Below are 26,408 nucleotides of genomic sequence, written 5' to 3'. Positions count from 1 at the left end.
TAATTTTACTTAAAATAATTAGCTTGTGATTCCTTTTTAATAGCTGAACACCGATTGTTATCTGAAGTTCGGTGGAATACATACATCTCTGACGTGGAAGATTGAATATCAACTGAGTGTGGTGTCTTTTAAATGGAATTTTGAATAATGTCAAGCAGATTCCCCTTCTGCTCTGTGCATTTTACATTCTGTGGATTTATTCCCTGTTCCCTTTTCTGTGTCTCTACTAGATGGAGATTCGGTGTTCCTAGTGTTAACTTTGGAACTATTCATTTCAATTTACACCTAAGAGTTTTTTCTAGCATTTGTAATTTTCTTAATCTTTTTTTTTTTTTTTTGTCTTTTTGCCTTTTCTAGGGCTGCTCCTGCGGCATATGGAGGTTCCCAGGCTAGGGCTCAAATCGGAGCTGTAGCCACTGGCCTACGCCAGAGCCACAGCAATGTGGGATCCGAGCCGCATCTGCAACCTACACCACAGCTCACGGCAATGCCGGATCCTTAACCCACTGAGCAGGGGCAGGGATCGAACCCGCAACCTCATGGTTCCTAGTCAGACTCGTTAACCACTGAGCCATGACGGGAACTCCCTTAATCTTTTTCTTTACTCTTCTGCTATTATGTGCCTGTGCTCTCCAATGTAACCTTCTATAAAACATGCACGATATAACTGGGCAGAAACATGAAACCTCGACTGTCCGATTCATAGTCAGCTTATTAGATAATTCATTTATTACAAAGATAAATGTTTTCCCCCAATATATCTTGAACTCTTGTTCAATAAACACCTCAAGAGAGTTATTAAATTACTATAAATACAGTCACTGGTGTCCAGGCCCTTGTGCTATTCAGGATGGCTGTGATGTCTTCATTTATTCAAATGAAACTTAGAGCTTCATATTGTACATTCAACTAGGGTGTATAGTATTGCTTTTGAAAATAAAATCTGAACAGTGTGGCAGATGACTCTGCTAGCTGTTCACCAAAGTTAGATGTAATAATCAAGTATCATTTTCACCAGCCCTAAGTGAGGACTGAACGGCATAGACAGCTTGTAATTAACCAGAATCCATTCTCACTCTTTCCTGCTGCATTTAGATGGTCTCATGGCTTCTCAGTCTGTGACCAGTCATAGCATCCACTGCCTCCAGGGCTACCATGTGACTATACTCTTGCCAAAGTGATGTCAGCAGAGATGATGTGCGAAAGCTCTGGTACACGTCCTCGAAAGGCAGCTTTTTGCTGTCCAAATTTTCTTTCTCTATTCCATGGAGTGGAATCCAGAAGTGAAGATTAGCCTCCTTCATCAACACACATGAGAACATCTTAGCGGCTGGAGAAGGGCGAGGAGACCCACCTGCCCCTCCCGTGCACATCGCCTTAGACTCTTATCTGAGACAGAAATCACTCTGAGGCTTGTTTGAGCAACACTGATTTCGGTCTCTCTGTTGAAACGGGCAAACCTTATTTTAAAATACTGCTTGAGAAATTAGAAGTAATAGTATCACATTAAATTTGCATAGCATTTTTTAGTATACAAAATGTTCTTCGGTTTTCTCAAAACTTACAAAAATTCTGTAAGGTAAGTGCTATTAATCCCACAGAAAGTAAAGCTTGGGAAATGTTGCCTTGCCAAAAGTCATCTCAGTGAGCAAGTTCAAACACTGCACAGCTTTGAAGATATAAAGTCTAGTTTTGAGAATAACCAGTGGTAGCTCACGATTGGGTCCCCTGTGCTAACTTTCATTCTTTGACATCCTTATCAGTGTTTTCACCCACTTTATTGAGTCCTGGCTGGAATCTTGATGCACACTTGACCCTCAGGAAGTTGATTCATCTCTGAGGACCTCATTCCTCATGTGTTTCTATAAAGTGATGGGGGCACATCGGGGAAGAGGGAAATGTCTTTTTCAATAGAAAGTTGCATTTTTCTTCATGAGTATCAGCCTATCGGCTCTACTGCAGAGATCTAACCAGGCTTATTTTGAGAGGCTGAAATAAGTGTTACAATTCTTATCTCAATGCTACATCTCACAGTGGCGGACCTTATGAAATGCGGCAAGCAGATAGCCCTTCTAACTAGCAGAAAATCAGCTGTGGGAGTATTGAGGCGTGTTGGCACCGTCTGATTTAAATTCCTCAGCACTTACATGTAAGCAAAGCAGACGCCTGAGTTGAAAGGCATCTTGCATCCCTGGAGAAGCAAGAAAGAAGGAACGTTAGCTCCACCCACAGGTGCAGATTTGCTGAGTCGAGCTCTGCTTCCCCTATCTGAGAATTGAGCACTAAGAAAAACCTTTTTAATAAAAGTCAAAACTCCTAGTTAGAGAACAATGCTTAGGGAAGTGAAGGTGAATTTCTAGGCTGAAAGGTATTGCTGTTAGAGAGATCTGAGTAGGTGAAGGTTCTGAGGAAAGTGGCTTCCACCTCTATTATGCGTGGAAATGATGGGCATTTTTAATCAGATAAACCCGTTAACATGGGTCATACAGTTCCTCATATGAAATCAATAGCAAATTTGCTTTTGTTTATCTAGTTTAGGTGTATTCATATCGCTTTTCCAATTTATCCCACACGTACAACTAAAAAAAAATGTTTCTTAAAGTTCTATCCTTTGAAATTTACTGCTAGTTTGAGGGGAGAAGAGTCAAGAAAGGTAAAATATAATTAATATTATTTATGTTCTTTTTTTAGGACCACACCCATAGCATATGGAAGTTTCCAGGCTAGGGGTCAAATTGGAGCTTCAGCTGCCAGCCTATGCCACAGCAACACCAGACCTGAGCCGCATCCGTGACCTACACCACAGCTTAACAGCAACGCTGGATCCTTAACCCACTGAGCGAGGCCAGGAGTTGAACCCACATCCTCATGGATACTAGTCGGGTTCTTTACCACCGAACCACAATGGAAACTCCCTCTTTAAGTACATTTTTAACCACGTTTTGTTTCCTTGAAATCCTAAAAAAATGCAAATCTCGTTGAAAACTGAGCTTGAGTCCCAATTTTGCTCAAGTTCACTAAAGTCTTTTAAACTCAATTTCCTAATCTGAAGTATGTGAATATTGTGTGAGGTGGTTGTGAGTTTAGCAATGACATGTGTTAAAGACCTAGCACACATTAGCACAGTACATGGATCATGTGCCGATTTGCTCTGCAGAAGACTAAATTAACCAGTAACAACTTAGATGCAGGATGACAGAATCTGCTCCAAGAGAAATCCGTTTTCGAATTAAGCTACAGGTGTGTAACTCATGCAGAATCAAGGCCAACAGAATGCATAACCACCAACCCTTTAATGTGCTCCTCCCTCTTGACCAGGGGGGGGTGACAAAGGATAGCGAGATGCTGGGTAGAAGCCGGATGAGAATCTGGGCCAGTGGGAATCTGGCTGGGAAGGAAGCCTTGGGTCTGCTCATGTTCATGAGGAACAAGTAACCTTTCACCACTTCTCCAAAAGTATCTAGAAGATCCTGGTTTTCTTAAAGAACAGTGGTCACCTGGAGCTTGTCTGCAGGTGATTATTTATCAGGCACAAAAACAATCCTTTTCTTCCTGTGGTGTACAGTGAAGAGTTAATGGCATTTCTGTAACTTCTTTTCAGGCTTAGCATTTTCATTTAGCTGATTAAAATGTGGTGTAGATGATAATTATGCCAAGTTTTTTTTTTTAATCATTCAAACACTCAGAAATGATTTTAAAAATCTTTAAATGGCTTGTACCAGATTTTCATTTCCCAAAGGGTTTCTAGTTAGGGAAAATTTGCTTAGATTATGCCCTTTTGTCATCTTTTCAGTAAATGTTAAATCAATGCAAAATGAGTAGATTTGTATTTCTAAAAATAACCTCTTTAACAGGAAGAAGAACTAAGGAAGAGTGGAGAAGCCAAATATGCCCACTTGAGCGATGAACTTCATGTATTAATTGAAGTTTTCGCTCCACCTGGGGAAGCTTATTCACGTATGAGTCATGCACTGGAAGAGATTAAGAAATTCCTGGTTCCTGTAAGTGTTTTTCATTTTTTACAAAGATGTTTCTTATGAGTTTCTATTATAAAATGTGCCTTTGATCTTCACTGACTTTTTAGAAGGAAATTTATGCTGCAGACTTCTTTATAGAGTTGATATGAAGGTAAAAATAAAAAAGAATACCAAAACACTCAGCACAGGACCTGACGTGTTGCCACATAATGATGGTTTGGCAGCAGTATTTGTCTCGACTGCATTCTGTGCCCTGCGCTGTTAATGGCCATGAAGAGTAAGAATAAGAGAGTTAACACATAAACACAAATACGTAACTGAAGTTGTGTACCTTTCTCTTGTGTCTAATGACTTGGTAGTTGACACATATTATTCATAATTTTCAATAAATAGAGAAATATTTTCAGGTACAGTGGGAGGGGAAAGAGATTCGATGTGTAATATTTGTAACAAGATGATGTGTTGTTTGGAACTATCAAATGTGCTTTTATGTCATAGTATGCCAGGTGCTGGCTCATTATAAAATATAATGTAAAATGCCAATATTAATAGAATTGGACATTTGTTGACGTCATGCAAAAAAATGGAAAAATGAACTCATTGTGCTAAATGAGAGAAGCAGAGAATGTTCATTTAGTAAGGCAGCAAATTCAAGGATGCACACTGAATAGAATTCTCTACTGATTTTCTAAGAAATAGAAGAACGAAGCTTTCCTAAAGGTTGACAATTTCGCATTCTAGGAAGAGGTTGTTTAAATAGAAATCTTGGCACCAGGCTTAGAGCTGGGAATAAGATAATTGGAAGAGAATGCTGAGTATGGTTTTTGGGAGTGCTCTGGCAGACCAGGTCCTCAGCAGAGAAAGAGAATAGCTAAGCTTAATCCGTGTGATGAAGAAACACCGCAGTTTTCTAAACTAATTAATGAGCTCAGAGGAAATCGTGAATCTTACAGTTCATTGGTTGGCCCGTGATTTGAGAATGGGAAAATAAACGAAAAAAACAGAATTTCAGAATGGAAAAGTGTCAAAATCAAACAACATAATCTATGTGTAGGCCCAGTTTAAAATTCTTCTGTCAGGAAAAGGTTATAGAATAACCCCATACTGCTCTGATTATTCCATAACTTTATCTGCACACCTTATTATCTAGTATAGTTTGAATACCTCTCTATATAGACCCCGTATTTCTTAAGAATGAAGATCCTGTGTTCTCTACATGTTGGTGCTGTTGGCTACACATTTGTACTGTATTTAGCTCAGACCAGACCTCTGGTGATATAGGTGTTATAGGAAAAGGCTACACCGTCTAGACTAGTAACTCATTTTGTGCCTGTAGACAAGTCAGTTAAATTCTCAGAACTTCAGCTGGATTCCCTGGTGGCTCAGTGGGTTAAGGATCTGCTGGGGTCACTGCTGTGCCACAGGTTGCTGCTGTGGCAGCTTCCATCCCTGGCCCAGGAACTTGTGCATGCTGCCAGTGCAGCCAATTAAAAAAAAAAATTAGCTGATTCATCTTTACAAAGAAGCTAAGGAGATAATAATAACTGAAGGGCTTCTGTCATAGTTATTGCGACTATTAAATGGGGTAATGCATATAAAAAGACATAGAAAATTGTAAAGCACTATATAAATTGATGTTTTAAATCTTTTTTATTATTACAAGTAGATAAAAACCATCTTGGAATGATGGAGGTGAACTGTATAAGAGAAAACCCTATTTCATTGCTACCCAGATTTGAGACATAGGCTGTAGGCTAGGTTAACCCTACTTTATTATAAATCCCAGTAGTATATCTCACTTTCTTCTTAGACCTCTTGATACTTGTAATCATTTCCTTATGAAATATATATTCCACGAGACAGGGCTGGCAGCCTGGCACCGTGTTTGATAGTCTGATTGAGGGACTGGCTCATTAATTGGCACTGGGCATGATGCAGAGGGTTCATAGCCACCTGGTGAGGTCTGGGAAACTCTCCAGGGTGCTCTCCCTATAAAGATCCAGATGAAGACTGAAACCCCCACTCTGGCTGGCATGACCTGCTCCTGCAGCCCCTCCGGTTACCTCTGCCCCAGCTGTCCCCTCCCTGTGCAGCCCCACATCCCAGGTTCACCCTTCACTAAGGACTTTTGAAGCCTCTCCCCCAAACTGTGCCACAGGCCATTCCCTTGTCACTCAGCTCTCAGCCCACACGTAGCACTGCAGGAGAGTCTTCCCGCACCAGGCAGTCTGAAGTGGCCTCTCTGTGTGGTGTGGTCCTTTTAAATTTCGCTCACAGCAGCACAGGTCACCAGAGTGAACACCATGATTCCTTGTCCCCTTGTCCGCAGACCTTTTTCCTCTCTTCACTTACTTAGCTTCCTCAGAGCTCTTAACAACTTCACAACTTCATATATATTCACTTATTTGTGTATCGTTGCTTTCTCTGCTAAAATAATAGATGTCACAAGGATGGGGATTATTGTCTCATTCCACTGCCTTTTTTCCCACTTTGAACTATGTCAGGCACACAGGAAGCACTTATTAAATTTTTTTTTCTATGAATGAATAAGCTCTTAACAGATAAATATTCTGATATCTCTCAATGTTGAATGAGCAAATTCTGCTAATCAATGAGAGTCGTTCTACTTGGTAACTCTTTCCCATTTGCCTTGCTCGCCTCAGCACCAACCAAAGGATAGCAGCTGCCTACTTCATTCATCACCAGAACTACAAGGGCAAAAATTAACTGAAAAAAATTTTTCTTTTTTTTTGTCTTTTTGCTATTTCTTTGGGCCGCTCCCACGGCATATGGAGGTTCCCAGGCCAGGGGTCGAATCAGAGCTGTAGCCACCGGCCTACACCAGAGCCACAGCAACACGGGATCCGAGCCGCGTCTGCAACCTACACCACAGCTCACGGCAACGCCGGATCGTCAACCCACTGAGCAAGGGCAGGGACTGAACCCGCAACCTCATGGTTCCTAGTCGGATTCATTAACCACTGCGTCACGACAGGAACTCCCTGAAAATTTTTTTTAAAGATATCATGAAATCACTTGGTCATTCAGGATTCCTTTGACATTTATATTAAAGACCAGAGAAATGCTAACATGTCAGGACATTAACATTTACAAACATTGCAGGTGAAGTCTTACAGCCAGTAAGAGGCAAGCTAGACCCACATAGAAAGCTAATGTCAAATTGAGCATCTCTCCATGGTTGGAACTTTCACCTTCCTCTGTGTATCCACCTTCTCTCCAACAGGCTGTAATCATCTAAGGCGACCGACTGTAGACCATTTGCTCCTTATGAAAGGTCTGAATGATACCAGATGGTGGAAGACGGCACAGTTTTAGTGCTTTAAGTGACTTGTAAAAGGCAAAATGATTATTATGGAAAAAATTTCCAGCTTGGTGCTTTCCATTCAGTCTCCTCAAAACAAGTAGGGGTTATGTTAATAAGACTTCGATAAATTGAACCTTACTAATGTTCAGTCTCTAATTCTTTGAGAAGGTGCTGTTTTGAAAGTTTTCCTTATATTTGCTGATTTGCCTTGCAAATATAGATGAGGAGAATTAAATACATTATGTTACAAATAATGAGAATTAAATACATTATGTTACAAATAATGACAAAAAGGATATAAAATCCTAAAGTAATAGACATTTCAGTAAGGTTAAGGCCCATCTCTTCCCTTTACAAGCTATAAAGGGACAAACAAGTATCATCATTATTATATTTTGTAACACTCTTTTACAGTCTAGGCACTAGGCCTGCCGCCTAGGGCCGTGCAGATTAGCCCCTGCACAATGTGGGGCAACATCACACATAGTTTGTGAATTGGACCCCCTGGAAGCCTGAATACCATTTCCCTTTTTCCAACCCTAGTCACCAGATTGTCTCAAAATAATGGCACTCTATTGAATTTCCCTAAACTGACTGATTCTCACCTTCAATTAAATTGAATTATTAAGTTTTACTAATACTTAATAATTCCCTCATGATTAAAACAAAATATACCATCTGGAGTTCCTGTCATGGTGCAGTGGAAACACATCCAACTAGTAACCATGAGGTTGTGGGTTCAATCCCTGACCTTGCTCAGTGGGTTAAGGATCCGACGTTGCCTTGAGCTGTGGTGTAGATCACAGACACGGCTCAGGCTCAGATCTGGTGTTGCTGTGACTGTGGTGTGGCCGGCAGTTGTAGCTCTGATTAGACCCCTAGCCTGGGCACCTCCATATGCCGCAAGTGCCCTCCTAAGAAACAAACAATTCTCCTAATCAGATCTTATGAAGCCGTCATCAATTTTCTGCCTATTAAATGTGAATTTATGCATCCTTTAGTTAAAAAAAAGTGAATGGAGGGATTAAAACAAGAAATGAGATTTAGGTCAGAGATAACTTTGTTAATTCCTCAAGAGTTAGTTATTGACAGAATTAAGAGATCACAACACTTATTTCTACCAAGGCTGTCGTAGCCTCCGTCTTTCCCAGTGCAGTGTGTACACAGCGCTGTGGTGTTATCAGAGTTGGCCGAGTGTGAAACATAGTACTTGTCATGTCTGAGTTAGATCTCCAATGAGGTTTGTATCATTTAAAGAAAAGGAGTGTGTGTGTGTGTGTGTGTGTGTGTGTGTGTCTCAGATCATAAAAAAAAAAAAAAAATACTGTCCTGTAGAAAACAAGCAAATCCAGAGAGACAGTCCCAATTCCTCATGTTTAGTTCCTCCTGAGTGTGAGAGGGGAAAATATACAGCCTGAGGCATGTTTATGTTATCTATGGTAACACCCAAATGTGGCATCAACACGCACACAACTTTTACATTTATGTGAAGTTTTATATCTGCGTGTGTCCTTTCTTATCCTCATACAGTCTCAGAGGTATGACTTTAAGTCAATTCATCACAGAAACAAATGGATCATTCCAGATTATGTCTTTCTTGCATTAGATTGGCTATATGTCTGCGAGACAGGTTTGATTTTCCAAATGGGCATATTATATCATTTCAAGTTTGAAATACTGGAAACCTATATAGAAAACCTACCACGAGTGTGACTCCGGAGGAGAAGCAGCTCTTTTCCTCCTTATGGCGAGAGCAAATAGAGGACATTCTTGCTTTCTGACCTTCAAAGACTATCAGCCCAGCTCCAAATTGGGGAAATGACACTGATTGCCAGCAGCAGTCATATAGGAAAGCAGGTAGATATAAGCAAGATAGGAAAGAAAAGCAGGATATTTTCAGTCTAGGAGATGGAAAAGCATCTTGGCTTTTACACACTGAACAAAATTTATAATGATTTGGAAGATGATAAACATAAGAATGTTTAGATATAGATGTAGTGGAAATGTATAGACATCCGTGCTATAATTTGGTAAAAGTGAAAATTTGGTCAGAGTCTTCTATGCAGGTGGATATAGAAGGAAAACAATGTATTAAATAAAAACCTACCAGCCAGGGAGTTCCTGTCATGGCTCAGCGGTTAATGAATCCAGTTAGTATGCATGGGGATGAGGGTTGGATCTCTAGCCTTGCTCAGCAGGTTAAGGATCCAGTGTTGCTGTGAGCTCTGGTATAGTTTGAAGACACAACTTGGATCCCGCATTGCTGCTGTGTAGGCTGGGCACTGCAGCTCTGATTCAACCCCTGGCCCAGGAACTTCCATATGCCGAAGGTGCAGCCCTAAAAAGACAAAAAAAAAAAAAAACCCTACCAACCAGCAAAAGCAACATTGCTTTGCAACCACAAGGTGGGAAATGGCAGATACGTTTTGTCTGGCTGATGGCAGGAGTTCACTATGTAAGGCAACAATCTCCTGCAGGCAATAGAATGATAATGATCAATAATGGAATAAAACAACAGCATTCAACGCAGAGGGGGAAACAGAACCCACAGCTCGGATGCTATTCCTTCATTGTTGTGGTCGTTGTTAAAATGCTGCCAAGCGTTTCCTCAGATTTCTATCTTCCAAACCAGTGAATTCCCTTTTCTTTCCCATAATTAACCATAGTCTAATAGTGTGGTAGCTAAGAGCACGAAGCTCAAAACCATGGATTTGTGTAATTATCATTTGCACAGAAATGTTTCCTGTATTGCTGTAACTCTGTGATCTTATTCTGATTATATTTGGAAAAATGTATAATCACCTAATATTGAGTACTTCTTATTTAATAAGTTGTAATAAATGACATGGGCCTATGACATTAAAAGAAGTAAGATTATCACTAGTTCTTAGAATAGAACTAATCATTACTATATAATTAAAATAATATGATTTTATTATTACTGTTATTGAAACTCAAGGCTACTTTAGTAGTGCTAATGGATTGACATAACCTGAAAGACAGATACAGAAGCAACGGATAACTATTTGAGTGTGATTTTTCTACAAAACCTAATACAGGTCTTCTTACTTCTCATCAGTATGGTTAATCAAATACTCACTTTATATATCTATGGTCCAGAGGTGATCGTCTGCTTTGTATCTTAACAAACAATTCATCACTAATTACCTCTGGTCTCCCTGAGTGCCAGGGTTCTGAATTCTGTAAGGCCACTCTTTTTCATGAGCTTTGATTGCTTTTTAGCTGCTTAACATCCTTCTCCATTTCTACCAGCACCTTGATTTCATTTTGATGAGTTACTTCTTCCCCATTAACAGACATTATAATCAAAAGAACCGCTTTTGCAATTCCGCATGCTGTCGTTACCATGATGGCCTAGCAGAAGTCCTAAGACGTGATCTGTGTTTCTATAGACTGCAGTTCCTAAGGACAAAGGTTTGCTCGCCAAGGGAAGCGTCTCACCTCTGAACTTTATAGGATTCTAATATTAAAGAAAGGCTTGGAGGATCAAATAGAAAATGTATATTATATTCAAAACATTTACCAAATGCTAATTCTGCACTTGTGCATAGGCATGCAATAAACACACCCCAACACTGACCTGCAAGTGCTTTTATAGATGGAAGCAACTCAAAAAGACTCATGGTTATTGAAGAATTTAGTACAAAAAACAGAAACAAGACAGAAAAGTAGCTCAATAATCAGAATCTGTTAAATAAAATGTATAAATTTTAGCTGGGTAAATCATTCAAAGAAGTAAAATAGGAGTTCCCGTCGTGGCACAGTGGTTAACGAATCCGACTAGGAACCATGAGGTTGCGGGTTCGGTCCCTGCCCTTGCTCAGTGGGTTAAGGATCCGGTGTTGCCGTGAGCTGTGGTGTAGGTTGCAGACGCGACTTGGATCCCGAGTTGCTGTGGCTCTGGCGTAGGCTGGTGGCTACACTCCGATTCAACCCCTAGCCTGGGAACCTCCATATGCCGCGGGAGCGGCCCAAGAAATAGCAACAACAACAACAACAAAAGACAAAAGACAAAAGACAAAAAAAAAGAAGTAAAATAAATGGTACTAATCAATGCAAGACAAAAGTTTTGTTTAAATTCAACAGATATTCCTGAGCATCAACTATTTGTTGCTCAGACATCAATTCTACGAATTTGTGTTACATCAGCCACTGCTCTTGCAGAAACTATTTTCAGTTTTTAAAAGATAAATATTATGGAGAACTTTTTGACAGAGAATTGGAAATAGGAGCAGATTGGATAATGAGGACAATATGACAATAGTGATGATAAATCAGGTAACCCTGATCCAATGGCAGGTATTATTTCTAGAGTTAAGAACAATCAGGGAGTTCCCGTCCTGGCACAGTGGTTAACGAATCCGACTAGGAACCATGAGGTTGCGGGTTCGGTCCCTGCCCTTGCTCAGTGGGTTGACGATCCGGTGTTGCCATGAACTGTGGTGTAGGTTGCAGACGCGGCTCGGATCCCGCGTTGCTGTGGCTCTGGCGTAGGCCGGCGGCTACAGCTCTGATTCGACCCCTAGCCTGGGAACCTCCATATGCCGCGGGAGCGGCCCAAGAAATGGCAAAAAAAAAAAAAAAAAAAAGACAAAAAAATAAATTAATTAATTAATTAATTTAAATAAAGAACAATCAAGTGCTGACAAAGACCACTGTTATACAGACAATGGGAAGTTATTCACTGAGACAGAGAGTGAAAAAGGGAAGTGGGGCTCAGGAGTGGGGAGGAGAGAGGAAGAGAGGGAGTGTTCGGTTTCTTTCACAGCACTGATGACCCAATATTTCGTATTGAAAAAAAAATTCACACAACAAGAAAAACTTTCAGTATCATATTTTAAAAAGGATTATTTTTGCAAAATCATGTATTCCTGAAATGTATCTTCAACATCTGTTCTTTTTTTTTGTATAATGATTTTTATTTTTTTCCATTATAGCTGGTTTACAGTGTTCTGTCAATTTTCTCCTGTACAGCATGGTGACCTAGTTACACATACATGTATACATTCTTTTTTCTCACATTATCTTGCAGTTAGTTCTTACTGCTTTTTTCCTTTGTTGGTTGCACCCACAGCATGTGAAAGTTCTCCGGCCAGGAATGGAGCCCAAACCACAGCAGAGACCCATGCCACTGCAGTGACAGTGCTGGATCCTTACCCGCTATGCCACAAAAAAACTCCAGTTCTTACTTTTAAACAGCTTATTTTGCAGCTACATAAAATACAATGTAAGCTTATTCCAAGTTGCCTTTCTTGATTAACTGATCTCATTTTGTTGTTCTGAAGCTTTGTTTAGCAAAATACAATGGAAAATATTTGATTCCTCCAGATATTTAACCAAGATATCCAGGGAATTTGGAAAAATCTCCATTACTCCAATAAATGTATCTTCTACATCATCTCTAATCGCTGTTTTTCTGTCCCTTTCTCTGCTTGTTCTACCCAGTCTCACTACATAGTTTATGTAAGGATGCATATACAATAATTCTTTAAAATACAAGTACAAATGCCTTACTCTACCCAATATGGTACAAACTAGAATTGGTTTTATTTTTCTATAACCACTGTCATTCTCACTTTCTTATTCACTACCAACAGTGTGAGCCAATCACATGGCTTTTTGCTTACTCTTCTATAGGAAGAGTCTTAATTTACACAGTTCAGATTTTATCTCCAGTTAGTTCCAATTTATGATTTCACTTTCTTTTTAATGATTTTTATTTTTTCCATTATAGTTGATTTACAGTGTTCTGTCAACTTCTACTGTACAGCAAAGTGACCCAGATACATATATATGTATATACACACGTATATATTATTTTATCACTTTATCCTCTATCATGTTCCATCATAAGAGACTAGATTTAGTTCCCTGTGATATACAGCAGGATCTCATTGCTTATCCACTCCAAAGGGCAATAGTTTGCATCTATTAACCCCAGACTCCCAGTCCATCCCACTCCCTCCCTCCCTCTCACCCTGGGCAACCACAAATCTGTTCTCCAAGCCCATGAGTTTCTTTTCGGTGGAAAGGGTCATTTGTGCCATATATTAGACTCTAGATATAAGCAATATCATATGGTATTTGTTTTTCTCTTTCTGACTTCCTTCACTCAGTATGCGAGTCTCTAGTTCCATCCATGTTGCTGCAAATGGCATTATTTTGTTCTTTTTATGGCTGAATAGTATTCCATTGTGTATATATACCACATCTTCTTAATCCATTCATCTGTCGATGGATATTTAGGTTGTTTCCTTGTCTTGGCTGTTGTGAATAGAGTTGCAATGAACAAACTGGTGCATGTGTCCTTTTCAAGGAAAGTTTTGTCCAGATATATGCCCAAGAGTGGGATTGCTGGGTCATATGGTAGTCCTACAATAGATTTCTGAGGTACCCCCATACTGTTTTCCGTAGTGGTTGTACCAATTTATATTCCCACCAACAGTGCAGGAGGTTTCCCTTTTCTCCACACCATCTCCAGCATTTGTTATTCGTTGACTTGTTAATGATGGCCACTCTTACAGGTGTGAGGTGGTACCTCATAGTTGATTTCACTTTCAAATCTGATTCAAAGCTCCCCTCATACCTGATTCCATGACTTGGGCATATCCAGGGTGAAAGGGGGTGGTCCACTCACGCTGCTCCTGCCACTTTCCCCACATGCGGCCTCTGGAGCCCTGGACCTTTGTGGAAGTCTTGGCAGCTGGGGTAGGAGATACTAAGAAGCTGGAGAAAGGTGGGCTGTAAAACACCTCCTGTAACAACCTGATTAGTATGATTGGTTTGTCTCACTTCAGTTTTCTCCTCTGATGGGCTGTTTGGATGCTTAAATAGTGGCATTGTTGCCAGTTATCAAATGACTTTTCTTTCTCTCAGCCAACTGCTCCCCGGGAGGGGTTCAGTTTCTCACCAGTGAGCCCCCCTGCCCCTTCAGGTCCCCTCATGCCCCCGATGTTGCAGGTGAGCCCTGTCCCTTCTCTCTGAGCCTGTGGCAGGTTACCGACCTCGCCCTCAAGTTGAGGGCTTTTCCCCAGGACCACGCAGGTCTAGCCCCTTCCTTATCTGCCCACCCGGCTCAGTGAGCTCTTTCCACCTGCAGCATTACATCTTCCTTTGGGGAAATTCTCTCCTTATTATTTGTATATTTTCTTTTCTCTATAATGTTTCCTTTTTCTCCTCTTCTGCAAAGTCTCCTGGATCTTTCTCCAACATGCCTTTCCTAACAGTCTTCATCTGGTTATCATTTTGGTCAGAGAGATGGTCTCCAGGGTCTTCTAAACCACAAGTTCAGATGGACTGTTTACATGGAAATCATGCAGATATTGTTATTTCTTCAGAAAGCACGGTAACGTATTGTCTTAGGTATTTCTTCTGTTTTTCTGTTCGGGTTTATTTTTGTGCTCTCCAGCAGCTTTATTTCAGCGGGCAGGTTTTCTGGGCGTTTTTTTCTTCTTTTTCTGGATGCCCTTTCCTTTTCCTTCCTTTCTCCCACCCTCCCCCATCCCTCCCTTTCTTTCTTCCTTCATTTCCTTTCTTTCTGTCTTGATATAGGTCTTTTGTAAAAAAATTTTAGGTAGCTTTAGTGACACCAGTCCTCCAGAGTGTTAGAATGTGAAAGAGTCTTCCCAACGTGGTCCAAAAATATAGAAATAGTCAGGCTGCCAAAAGTGTATGAGAGCCAAAAAAATGCCCTCCTGTTCTCAGGTCTCCCATCACTTCTGCAGACTTGACGCCTTGCCCATTCTGGGTCTTCTCACGTCCCCACCTGGGAGAAGAAGCATACTCCTGCCTGTGGCAGCTGTCCACTTAGAGGTAGTATAGATCTATGCAAGCCATACTGGTTCCCACATACTCCGCCATGACTATTCTGGGTTTTCCAACACTGGCTTTCATGAATTCACTCAATCCACAGGCAGTAGAGGCCAGTCCACAATCCAGCCAATGCTCTTGGCTCAGCTCTCAGAGGACTCAGCACCTGACAGGCACACAGACTTCTAAGGATCTCAGACTTCTATTCCCCCAAATATGTTGCTGTATTAGAGCTGGGAAAGACAAGAGAGCTGCCTTTAGATCACTGTCTTCCCAGAGTGACTAAGTCTTCTACAGTTAGTTTAATGAGTTCACTTTTTATTTATCATGTAAGCATCCAAAATACACATATAGACACCAGAGCTTTTAAAAACTGTATATCATGTAACACTGCTGAGTATTTTGTTTTGTGATAAAACAGAAATTACAGGAGTTCCTGTCATGGCTCACTGGTTAACGAACCTGACTAGTATCCATGAGGATGTGGATTCATTCCCTGGCCTCACTTAGTGGGTTAAGGATCTGGCATTGCTGTGGCTGTGGTGTAGGTCAGCATCTGTAGCTTCAATTCAACCCCTAGCCTGGTAACCTCCATGTGCTGTGGGCACATATCCTTATGTCATTTTAGGGCATGAAAGCTCCTAATTCTGGCCTCCTACTCTTATTTTAATTAAGGTTTCTGTTTATTATTTTTTACATAAGAAATATGTTTGTTCATTCAGATGAACAAAGTGCATTTCTCATTTACGTTTTGTCTTGGTCCAAGATTCCTGGCTCACACCTCCGAAAGTATTTACTAAATGATAAGAGTAACAATGTTGTCTTTTGGTATGCTAATGAAATGACATTTGGATCATACCTAAGAAAAAGTGCTGGTTTCCAGAGATAGCCAATCATGTGATTAGTGGGTTTCAACTTTCAGTCTCACTGCCTTACCTACAGGGAGGAGAGAGAGGCTGGAGGTTTAACAATTGCCAGCTCCCAATGATTTAAACAACAATACCCATGTATTAAGGATGCCATAAAAACCCCAAAAGATTGATTTCAGAGAGCTTCTTGGTTGGTGAACACATGGAGGTGCTGGGAGAGTGATGCACATAGAAAGGGCATGGAAGCTCCAAGCCATTTTCCCGTATGTATCTTTTCCATCTGGCTGTTAATGAATTATGTATTTTTATAATAAATAAATAAATTGGTAACCAAAAAAAAAGAAAGAAATTACATATTTAAAATAAAATAAGAAAATGTTCCACAGAGAAAAAGCTTAGAATTCCACACACATCTCCCTCTATAAAGACTAGCCACATAGTTTATCCCATGTGTTTTATACCGATTCTGCCAAGTTAATTTGCACAAATACTAATGATAGCCTTTCCCTAGTGGTAAGAATTATTATGATAACCTATTTAGGAATTCAGAACATTCACATAAGTGATAAATATATCACTAACAATTCATATTTGCCATTAATAGCCAATTCTGAGAGTAAAATTCATTTCAATGTGTTTTTTGTTAGAAAAATTAAAATGCTCGTAGCTTATTTCTGCTCTATGTATATACCTTCTGCCTGTTGACCTTCCTTAGGGAAGGAACAGTGCCTTGGTTTAACCTCTGTGACCTGCTAGGCAATCGGGCTGGTGGCTCATACACATCCCCTTTATTACCCTCACAATAAATCTGAGAAGGACCTATAATGCCTCTCATGTAGAGAAGGGCACTGGGGCTGACCACCACCTGTGCTTGATGGCTGACCCGTCTGTGCTACACAAAAGCATAATAACATGGCTGAGCAGGGCCTTCCTGACACTACAGTTCAGGCTTTTCTCACCAGAGCAGAGTTTTCCCACACTGGATACTAAAAGCAGAATAGAATGTCTAGATTCGATCCGGTTAGCTATCTATATTTAATTACAAACCCGTTGATAAGTGACATAAACTACATTTAAATAGGACATAGGAAATATTACCTTGGCACACTTCCATTTGATATTTACCATTGATGTCTGGAGATCAAAATGATAAGTAATTACCAGTGGATAATCTGCTGTTGTAAAAATGGTAATATTCCAGGGCAAATTTTTTTTTTCAAGTCTGTTTTCAAATCCTGATGTTAGGCAGAGATTTCTCTTAATCCCAATCTCCTTTATATTGTTTGTCCTTTCTCTTAGTTTTTTCACATGAAAATGGCAAAAACAAGAGAGGAGGGATAAAAGCTATTATAATTTTAATTAATTAAATTATCTGGTATTGGAGACTGTGCCCTGACATGCAGAGTGCAAAAAAGCAAAATTTTAATTAGCTTAAGGGAAATCAAGGATGTCTGGAATTTTTCGTGTTGTTGTTGCTTCTTGCATTAAGAAGAGGAATGGGTATTAGTTTCCTAGGAAAGTGAGTAAATAAAATTATGAGTTTGTTTAAAATGTGTTTGAAAGACATTCAAAATATTCAGTCATTCCAATCAGTCCGCTCTTCACATTATTGATGCAAGTAAGAAGCTTTTCTCCAAATGACTCAGTCAAGTAATATGGATTGAAATGTCGAATTATTGATAAATGATGGTGGCCATACAACAATTTTTCGTTAACCATCAAGATGATGGCACTATACATATATAGAGAAAATAATCACTTAGGGTATCAATTTGCAGAATCTGTCCTCATAAACTTCTTTTGAGATTCCTGAAAAACCATTTCCTTTTAGATTGCTGCCATTTCTCAGATGCCCTTTGTTTCTTAATGCTCTTCATTTTTTTCTATTCTGAAGTTTAGAATTTTAGGACTCAGCTGCTATAATATGGAATTTTTAGTTATTCTGTTATAACAAGAATAATGGAATCTTAGAATTTTAAGTGACTGTTATGTAAACATCTCTCATCTCAAGTCCACATTCTCCAAGTAGTATTTATCTCCGTTCAGGTCAAAATAATGTTTGAGCACACACATTCTTGTAATAATTTTATCCAGCCTTCTTGGTTTGGTCCTGTTTTTTACCCAGGGCACACTGAAGGGTTTTCTACCCCTCGTCTGGTATTAGCACACAGCCCCAGGGTGAGTTCCATTTTATCTTTTTCTGCCCTTCCCTTATTTGTCCTAACCTACTTCTTATTTGAGAAGTTGGAGAAGCCTTAGCAATAACATTATAAGCAAGGACATATATCAGAATCCGAGTAGACTTCTCTTGAAATTGAATGGATAACCTCATACAGGTGGAAGGTAGGTGACTACTCTCCTTAAACCCATAATACAAGCCACAGGCAGGACAAGGTTTCAGATCAAATTAGTCCCCGTGCCAAATACAGACATCATCTTATCTGACACATTTTAAATGCAAAACAGACCTACTCTAGAAGAAATGAATAAAAGACCCACTGTGTAAGAGCTATTCTTTATTTAAGGAAGTGTACTGAATTATCAAGGTTAACAGTTAGCTGGTTAGTGCAGGAGTTTGTGATAGGGAGGAGAGTAACTCTAGGACTTTGATGTCCTAACCAAAATATGGCCAAACACAAATCATGCTTACAGGAATGATAATATCCGCCCTGGTTTTCATGAGCAAAGGTATTCTTGTTTCCCAAAATCCTTTGTTTATCCAACTACCCTGGAATTAAATCCAGTCTGCTGGGTCACAGAAAACATTTTCTCTGTTACAGCTTTTATCCCCACACCTATATAGACACATTCACATAATTTTAGAGCTGGAAGGAATTTTTTAACTTCAGAGCTAGGTTTCCAAGCCAATTTAAATATTAATGATGGGGAAGAAAATACATGGAAATACATTTTGCCAATCTCTTAAAGAATTCAGAGGCATGGAGTCCCAAAGAGGGTAGTTCGAAAACCAGTGGTGGAAACCAACCTTCATTTTACCATTAAAGATGCTAAAGGCCAGTCCGGTTACCTGAACTGCCTGAGGTCAGGCAGCAAAGGGGGGGATGGGTCGGATGGCTGCTAATCAAGGGCATTATCAGGACATGAAGGCTCAGCTGCCCCAGATCCCTCCCCCTCTGTTGGAGAGGCCTGCGGTCACCACAAGTGTGATTAGCCTTGGGTTTCTCCACCTTTAGATCACCCAGTATGCCTCTTTCTTTTCACATTTGCCAATATTGTCTTTACTGGTAAAACAGGTGCAGGTTTTCCTGCTAATTCTTAGATGCTCATAATTAAATAATTTCTTCCGAAGTCTGTTTTACTTAGGGACCTCTCCCTTGCTTCCACCTGCTTATTTTCATGGCCCACATGTACCCTTAGTGAAGGCACTTAGCAGTTGTTTCCAGCACAGGTAACAAATGTGTGACAGAACGTTTATGGTGGGAATAGAAGCATTAAATAACACGTGTTGGGGTTACTCCTTGCCAGACGCTCTAAGGAATATTCTGTCATCCTGAGAGCAGGCCAACGCCTCCTTTTGGTGCAGAGTGGTCACCCTCGCAGTTGTGGTTAATAATGCAACCTAGTAAAGGACGTTTAGAAAGCAGACTGCACAAGGAAAGAAGGGACTGACAAAATAACGAATACCTTATCATTGGTTATTCTTGGGAATAAAAACAAAAAGCAATTTGAAATGATGGTTTTGGAGCGTCACAGTCCTCTTACCTGAGTAACAAAGGTAGAGGTTTAACCACTGTACCACACTCCATAGAAAGGACTGTTGTGTCTTAGATCCTTTGAAAAGCAGTTCATTCAGATTAGATCATAAAACAATGTGCAAATAAATAAATGGGGCTGGAGAGAGATGGAGGGAGAGAGACAGAGAGTCAGAGACAGATGCTGGAGGCAGCTTCTTCTGGACATCTTCAGATCAGGTGAACCTGTGATAAGGCCTCACAAACATCTGCACCCTGGGCGACCTGACGCTGGGGGGAATCCAGGAGCATCTTCTGTGGACAAGCGCCATCTCTCTCCTAGCTCCTCCCCCGGTCGGCTGTTCCGGTCATGCTCCCTCTCCCCATCCTGCTCACTCACTCAGGCTCTTCCTCCTCAGAGCCGCCACCCCCTCTCCCTCCCAAGGCCCTCTCCCATCTGGCCCCTGTTCTCTTTCTTTGTACTGATCGAAGGCATGCAGCTTGGAAGTTGACTTAAATATCAAAGTATTTTCAAGTAGATCTAATTACTTTCTGCCTCAAATTCACTAACTGCTACCGTGAGGTAGTTCTTTCTTCACTTTTGTCCACTTTCTTCCTTCTTTTCTTTCTTAAATTTCAGTGGAGACATTCGCTTATTTCTTGTAAGCACAGGGGAGAGAAATTTTCTCCCCTCAGTTCAGACATAATCTAGTGTCACAATTACAACTTCAGATGTGCTGTTATATTTGTATGACTAACTGAACAAGATAGTTTTTAAATTTTAAAATAGCATGAATCTTAGATTCTTTAAAATGTATTCCAATTGACAGCATATAACTTGGATAGATCTTAGTTTATAATAGCATTTCATCCATTTAATAAACGTGTATTAGAAATTATTCCATAAATTGCCCAAATATATCCTAATGTTTAAACTATCTTTATTTTTAGAAATTATAAGTATATGAATGAATAAACATCTGATTATGCTACCATTTAGGAAGATATTTCCTTTAAATACCAGATAGGGAGAGGCGAGGAAAAAATAAAATTTCTGCACCAGGAACACTCACCTTGTTCCAGTGATTTCATGGACTCAGTTCTCAAAATCCACTTTCCAAAGAGCTGAAGTCAGGATTCGAATGGTTATATGTAATCACACAGCTAAGTGCAATATTAAGAATTGGGGAAAAAAATATGTGAGAGGATGGAAGTTAATTAACTCAAAATCTCAAATCGGAGTTCCCGTCGTGGCGCGGTGGTTAACGAATCCGACTAGGAACCATGAGGTTGCGGGTTCGGTCCCTGCCCTTGCTCAGTGGGTTAACGATCCGGCGTTGCCGTGAGCTGTGGTGTAGGTTGTAGATGTGGCTCGGATCCTGCGTTGCTGTGGCTCTGGCGTAGGCTGGTGGCTACAGCTCCGATTCGACCCCTAGCCTGGGAACCTCCATATGCTGCGGGAGCGGCCCAAGAAATAGCAAAAAGACAGAAAAAAAAAATCTCAAATCATCACATTATATACTTTATTTGTCTGATAAAGATCTCAATAAAGCAGGAAAAAAAAACACACGTTATCTTATCTATAGAAGAAAAAAATAAGAATTGGACTGTCACATCACATGAAGTCACAGACTTGGCCTCCTTAAGATATGGTCTCATTCTTATTTTCTCCTGCCAGCTAGACCCCTGTTGACATTGAGACCGCTTTAGAATCAGGTGAAACCTCCACATACTCTTCGCAGAAAAAGGCATAGGCACATTAATATTTTACACAAAGTCCAGGGGATCTGCATCATGGATCCAAGTTTAAGAGCCTTACACTAGAAGCATCAAATGCTTAGTATGAGAGAAGGAATTATAGCAATGCATGACTAAAACCCCATTAAAATGCTAAATTTGTTCTATATTAGAAAATTAAATGATCTGTATTGAAAAGCACAGGTCATTTTGCCTCAAACTTCCTGAAGATAATTATAATAGAAAAGTAGGTTTTCTTACAGTTATCTTCTTAAATGAATGAATATTTTATCTTATGATGAGGTAATTTTGCCACCAAACTGTAACTCATTACCTTTCAGCATAATTCTCATTTCCAAACTTCATTTTAAGCAGGATACAAATGCTTTACCAATTTATTACATTTAGAATGTATTTTATCTGGAGATATATTTCCCTCAATATCAATTGGAAGACTTTGAGCAGGAATAAGATTCTGTATTTGCTACATAAATAGGAAGCTTTACTGTCTTGCCAACTGACCTTAAACTTCTTCTCTAAGTAATAAAATCAGGAAATGTAGCTCATTATAAAAACTATACACAAGGGTGAAGAAACTCTCCTGTGGGTTGTCTCTTACACTTCAGAATATTTTACTGCAGTCACTCAAATTTCTGCTTCATTTGAATGATTCTCTAAACATTTTCCATCCAAATACCAGGAGTGCCATTGCTCTCTGCTCTCCCTTAGAGAAAATGCACGGATTTCTCTAAAGCAGGAGAGCTTTACCACAGCCCAGAACGTCCGTACTGTAAACTGTATCTGTTCCTTATTTCTGATTCTTTGGGAATAAAAATAATTATACGATATTATAATGAAATATAAATGTTTTCATGTATTGGTGACCAGAGGGCCTGTTTGCAGAATATTATTAGTTGGATATTAGATTTTCTACAACTCACATATCACACAATATGGAAAACCTCAATACCCCCCTTGCTTTGTGGCCTCCCTGGAATATGGGGTTATGGGGGAAAGGAAATAATGTTGACCTGAAAACTGAACATCTCTCCAAATCCCGGTGGACTTTTATCATCTGGGTAGACGCTCAGAAAGAGGGCATGGGCAGGCGACGTGATGTCGCTTTGGGTTCCCCCAGGCTGGCCCTGGGCCATGCCTTCAGCAGCCCAAGACCTGGGCCCTCTGCCTCCTTTCAAGGCCTTCAAGCCCTCACATGTGCGAGGACCCAACTGATGTAGGGGCAGAAGTTTCAAGTGCCTTGAACCTGACTGCTGGCATATAACAGACCCTCTGAGCTCTATCCCTTGACTTTAGCATTCTCCCTATGTTTTTTCCAACTCGACTCTAGAAAGTCAACATCAAATTCCACTTTACCAAACAGCAACAAAAGATACCTTAACCTTCCTCATGCAGGTGCAAGGATTAACATCTTCTCCCCAGTGCCCACTGGTAGCCACAAGTGACATGTGTAAAGCAATATAAACATGACAATGTCTAAATATTTCCAGGTCTCCAGAAATTTATTCACAGATAGAGCAAAATGGACACACATTTGACTAAAGATTTAAAAAAAAAAAAAAAAAACCTGTTGCCAGACTCTATTTTTGCCTAAACACCTGTGTAGAAATCTGTGTAGAAGTGATTTTCTTCTGAAGCATTTTTCTGCCATTACTGTTTGAATCACTCATCTGTTATTTATGTCAGAGGCACTTGAAAGCTAGACCAAGATAATGATTGCTTAATTTATTTTTTTAGATAACTCAGTGTCTATAAATCACATTAGCTAATTAAGTTCCTCAGAAGGTACTTTTTAAAAAATTCAAGAACACAATGGCAACAGGTAGTAAGTGTTAATTTTGAGGAAGGAAAAAAAATTATCTTTTAGAAATAGTCTACTTTCCAAAGTTACAGTCTGATGGATCAGTATGCTCATGCAGAGCAGCATGAGGTGTGAGTTGGCCTTGGATTTGCACATGCGTATGTCCCCTTCCCCCTGCAAGCCCAGCTCCCCGAAGTTGGAAATCAGAGGTAGATTGTACTTGACAAGTCCTGTGCTGTCTGATACCAATACATACCATGTCAGCCTCAATAAATATTGATTGATGGTAGTAATTAAAAACATTTAACTGAATTTTTACTTTGGCTGGAAATTCTTCTACAACAGCATATGCATATATGATAAGTGTGGGTTTCTAAAGCGCAGTGTCACCCTTCTGAATCACCCGTTGTGATATAATGAACCGTAAGTGATAGACCTTTCAGGTTCACTCTGGATTTCTTTCTACAAGTGGATCCATGTGGTCATGAGCTGCAGTAGAAGGGAGGCTTGGTATTTTGTGTTGCATGGGTTCAGAGGGCAAGAAGTACATTTCTGGATCTCTGATCTGTCTTTAGGTAACATTACATTTCCTAAAGCCAACTGAGAAACAGAATTAAAATCAGCCATGCCGTAGGGTACAGTATGAGGGTCTTAAAAGCTGTCTGGAGGAAACAAAGTTTTCTCAGGCTTACGTTTTTAACATCTCACTAAAAATTTGTTTTAACTTAGAGATCACAAGTGTGGTTATTCAAAAGAAACCTTTCACTTGGATTTATCAGAGCTTATCTATATGTTTTCACACCAAACTGTGGAGGATGAGAGGGGACCTGTCCAATTCTGCAGGCCAAGTTCCCAAGCAGACTGACTGCATGAGGGACCTCTCTTCATTGAGAAGGGGTTAGAATACCATTTTCCAAAATACTCTGTGAAACATTCATTCTAGACAGTGGTCTATGGAAAAGAAAAAGTTAGAGGGGCCCTTTGATCAGTTAGGTTTGGAAAATGCTACCGTCACTATTTCCTTCTTAGAGATTCATGACCAAGTTACTATTTTAAAGGCTCTTAAATGTTCTGAGGGAATTACCACTGTGGCTCAGTGGGTTAATAACCCGACTAGTATCCATGATGATGCAGGTTCAATCCCTGGCCTTGCTCATTTGGTTAAGGATCCAGTGTTGCCACAACCTGTGGCTTAGGTCATCGATGTGGCTCAAATTTGGCATTGCTGTGGCTGTGGTGTAGACTGGCAGCTGCAGGTCCGATTCAACCCCTACCCAGGAACTTCCATATGTCACAGGTATAGCTCTGAAAATAAAAAAATAAAAGTTCTTGAGGTAAAGATGTTGAGTTAACTTTTAACCCAGGATTTGCAGTAGGTATTTGGCCAAGTAACCCTTTGTTTAAGAGATTATCTTGTTCATTCTCAGCACAATTTAGAAAATGTTATATCAGTATCTTTGCTTATAGAAAGTGAGTTCTTAAAACAGTTTTATTTATTTCATCCTGAAATTTCTGTATTCTCAGGTGTTCTCTTAGATTACTTGAATGCCATTCATTTTTTCATAATATATTGCATAACACTAAGTGCCACAATTTATTATCACTTTAAACCACTTCATCTCATGCTTAGAACATAGTCTTAGGTAATCTAGATTGACATGAGACATTCTCTACTTTTGCATGTATTTGACTGCATCAGTCAAGCACGTTTCAAGCATGTTTCCTGCCATGTTTTAGTTCACTACTAAGCAGTAACCAGCGCAAGCGGTGTTTGATAATAACACGTCTGCTGCTACTTTTGTGAGAAATAAGAACAGATTAACAAACATGTTTACCATTGGGAAGCTTTTCTCTTTAATGGTACCTATCTCCAAAACAACAGACTTATTTACAATTTAATATCATATTTAAAGAATAAATTAGTTTCCCTTTTAATAAGCTGAAAATCTGGGCTACTGGAGTCCATTTCTAGTTAGATATCATTTATCTATCTGGTTTGCATAAAATTGGCTTCTGTTTTATTGTCACTGCCTAAGAGTTACCTGACCTAAATAATTGGCATTCCTTTTTGTCATCCAGATAAAAATCAATCATTTTTGACATGTGTCCTCCAAATATATTTATCATAATTACTTTATTGACCATAAAAATTAATTTATTGACAGTAATTTTCTGACAATAAAAATATGTTTGACAATAAGGGAAATTTAATGGCAGTGGTTGGACTTTTATAGTAACTGAAAAGTAAAATTCACATGCAAATTTAGATAGACAGCTTTGCAAAAGTTTGACACCTCCCACCTACAAATCTGACCTCCTCAGGTCTGTAGTCTGTGGGTTGGACCCACTGCAGTGGAGCACAGAACTGGGGACACACAAGTTATGCCAGCAGTGTTATAATATAGCCTCCCCACAGTTACCGCCTCAACACAAGCTGATTGAGATGTGAGGTCATGTTTCTTCTGTCAAGACAGGCATCCCAGGAAGACCCCTTGCTTCTTTTTACTGCCATTTGTCATCCCTGCCATACATCAGTGACAACCCAAACTAGCCCCATGTCAGTCAGTCCAAAGACCAGCTTCTTTGAACTTAACCATGAACTTTCAAAACATATGGTTATACCTTTGACTGGCAACACAGTCGACCTGCCCTTCAGATCCTACCAGAGATTATAAACCCAAACACTCAGCTGCCTTCAGTTCCTATCAAAGCTTGGTTGTGAGACATACTGTTTATTGAAGATTGCCTGTAAGATATGATTGCCTTTGGAACATAAATCCGCAAATTACTGTTCCTGGAGTGTTTTCCATGGATCAGAGTTCCTGGTAGGTTCCCTTACAAAGGAAACACACACACATGTGTATATGTCCATGTATATACACACACATATTTCTGTGATCACATTGTCCATCGGAGTCATGTCTTATAAGAAATATATGTATTTATTCTCTGGCTGCCACAGTCTGTTTTCAGTATAGCAGCCAGAATGACATATTCTTAACTGTTAACCAGGTAATATGAATTCTGTGCTCAAAGCCCTATGATGACTCCCTGCTCCAAGCCAAGTAGAAGTTTAAGAATTTAAAATGGCCTTCAGGGCCCCGTGTGACTGGCCCTCCACACAGTGTCTCCGACTCTCTGCTCTGTGATTTCCTATTC

At 39.9% G+C, this 26,408-nt stretch overlaps 1 protein-coding gene across 2 annotated transcripts in view; it reads left to right on the top strand.

Moving 5' to 3' along the window:
• KHDRBS2 (KH RNA binding domain containing, signal transduction associated 2) overlaps positions 1–26,408 on the top strand; it is a 515,090-nt gene that overhangs the window by 266,596 nt on the left and 222,086 nt on the right. For both annotated transcript variants that reach the window (XR_007137030.1, XM_047796004.1), the window contains exon 4: positions 3,855–4,001. Coding sequence is in view for 1 of the 2 variants with exons in the window: in XM_047796004.1 (XP_047651960.1) it covers positions 3,855–4,001 (147 nt within the window). In the remaining variant the exon portion in view is untranslated. The remainder of the gene's footprint in view (positions 1–3,854; positions 4,002–26,408) is intronic.

Source organism: Phacochoerus africanus, chromosome 9 (assembly GCF_016906955.1).
Source record: "Phacochoerus africanus isolate WHEZ1 chromosome 9, ROS_Pafr_v1, whole genome shotgun sequence".
Lineage (NCBI taxonomy): Eukaryota > Metazoa > Chordata > Mammalia > Artiodactyla > Suidae > Phacochoerus > Phacochoerus africanus.
The sequence above is the reverse complement of the archived record's forward strand: the minus strand, read 5'-3'. Positions and strand labels throughout refer to the sequence as shown.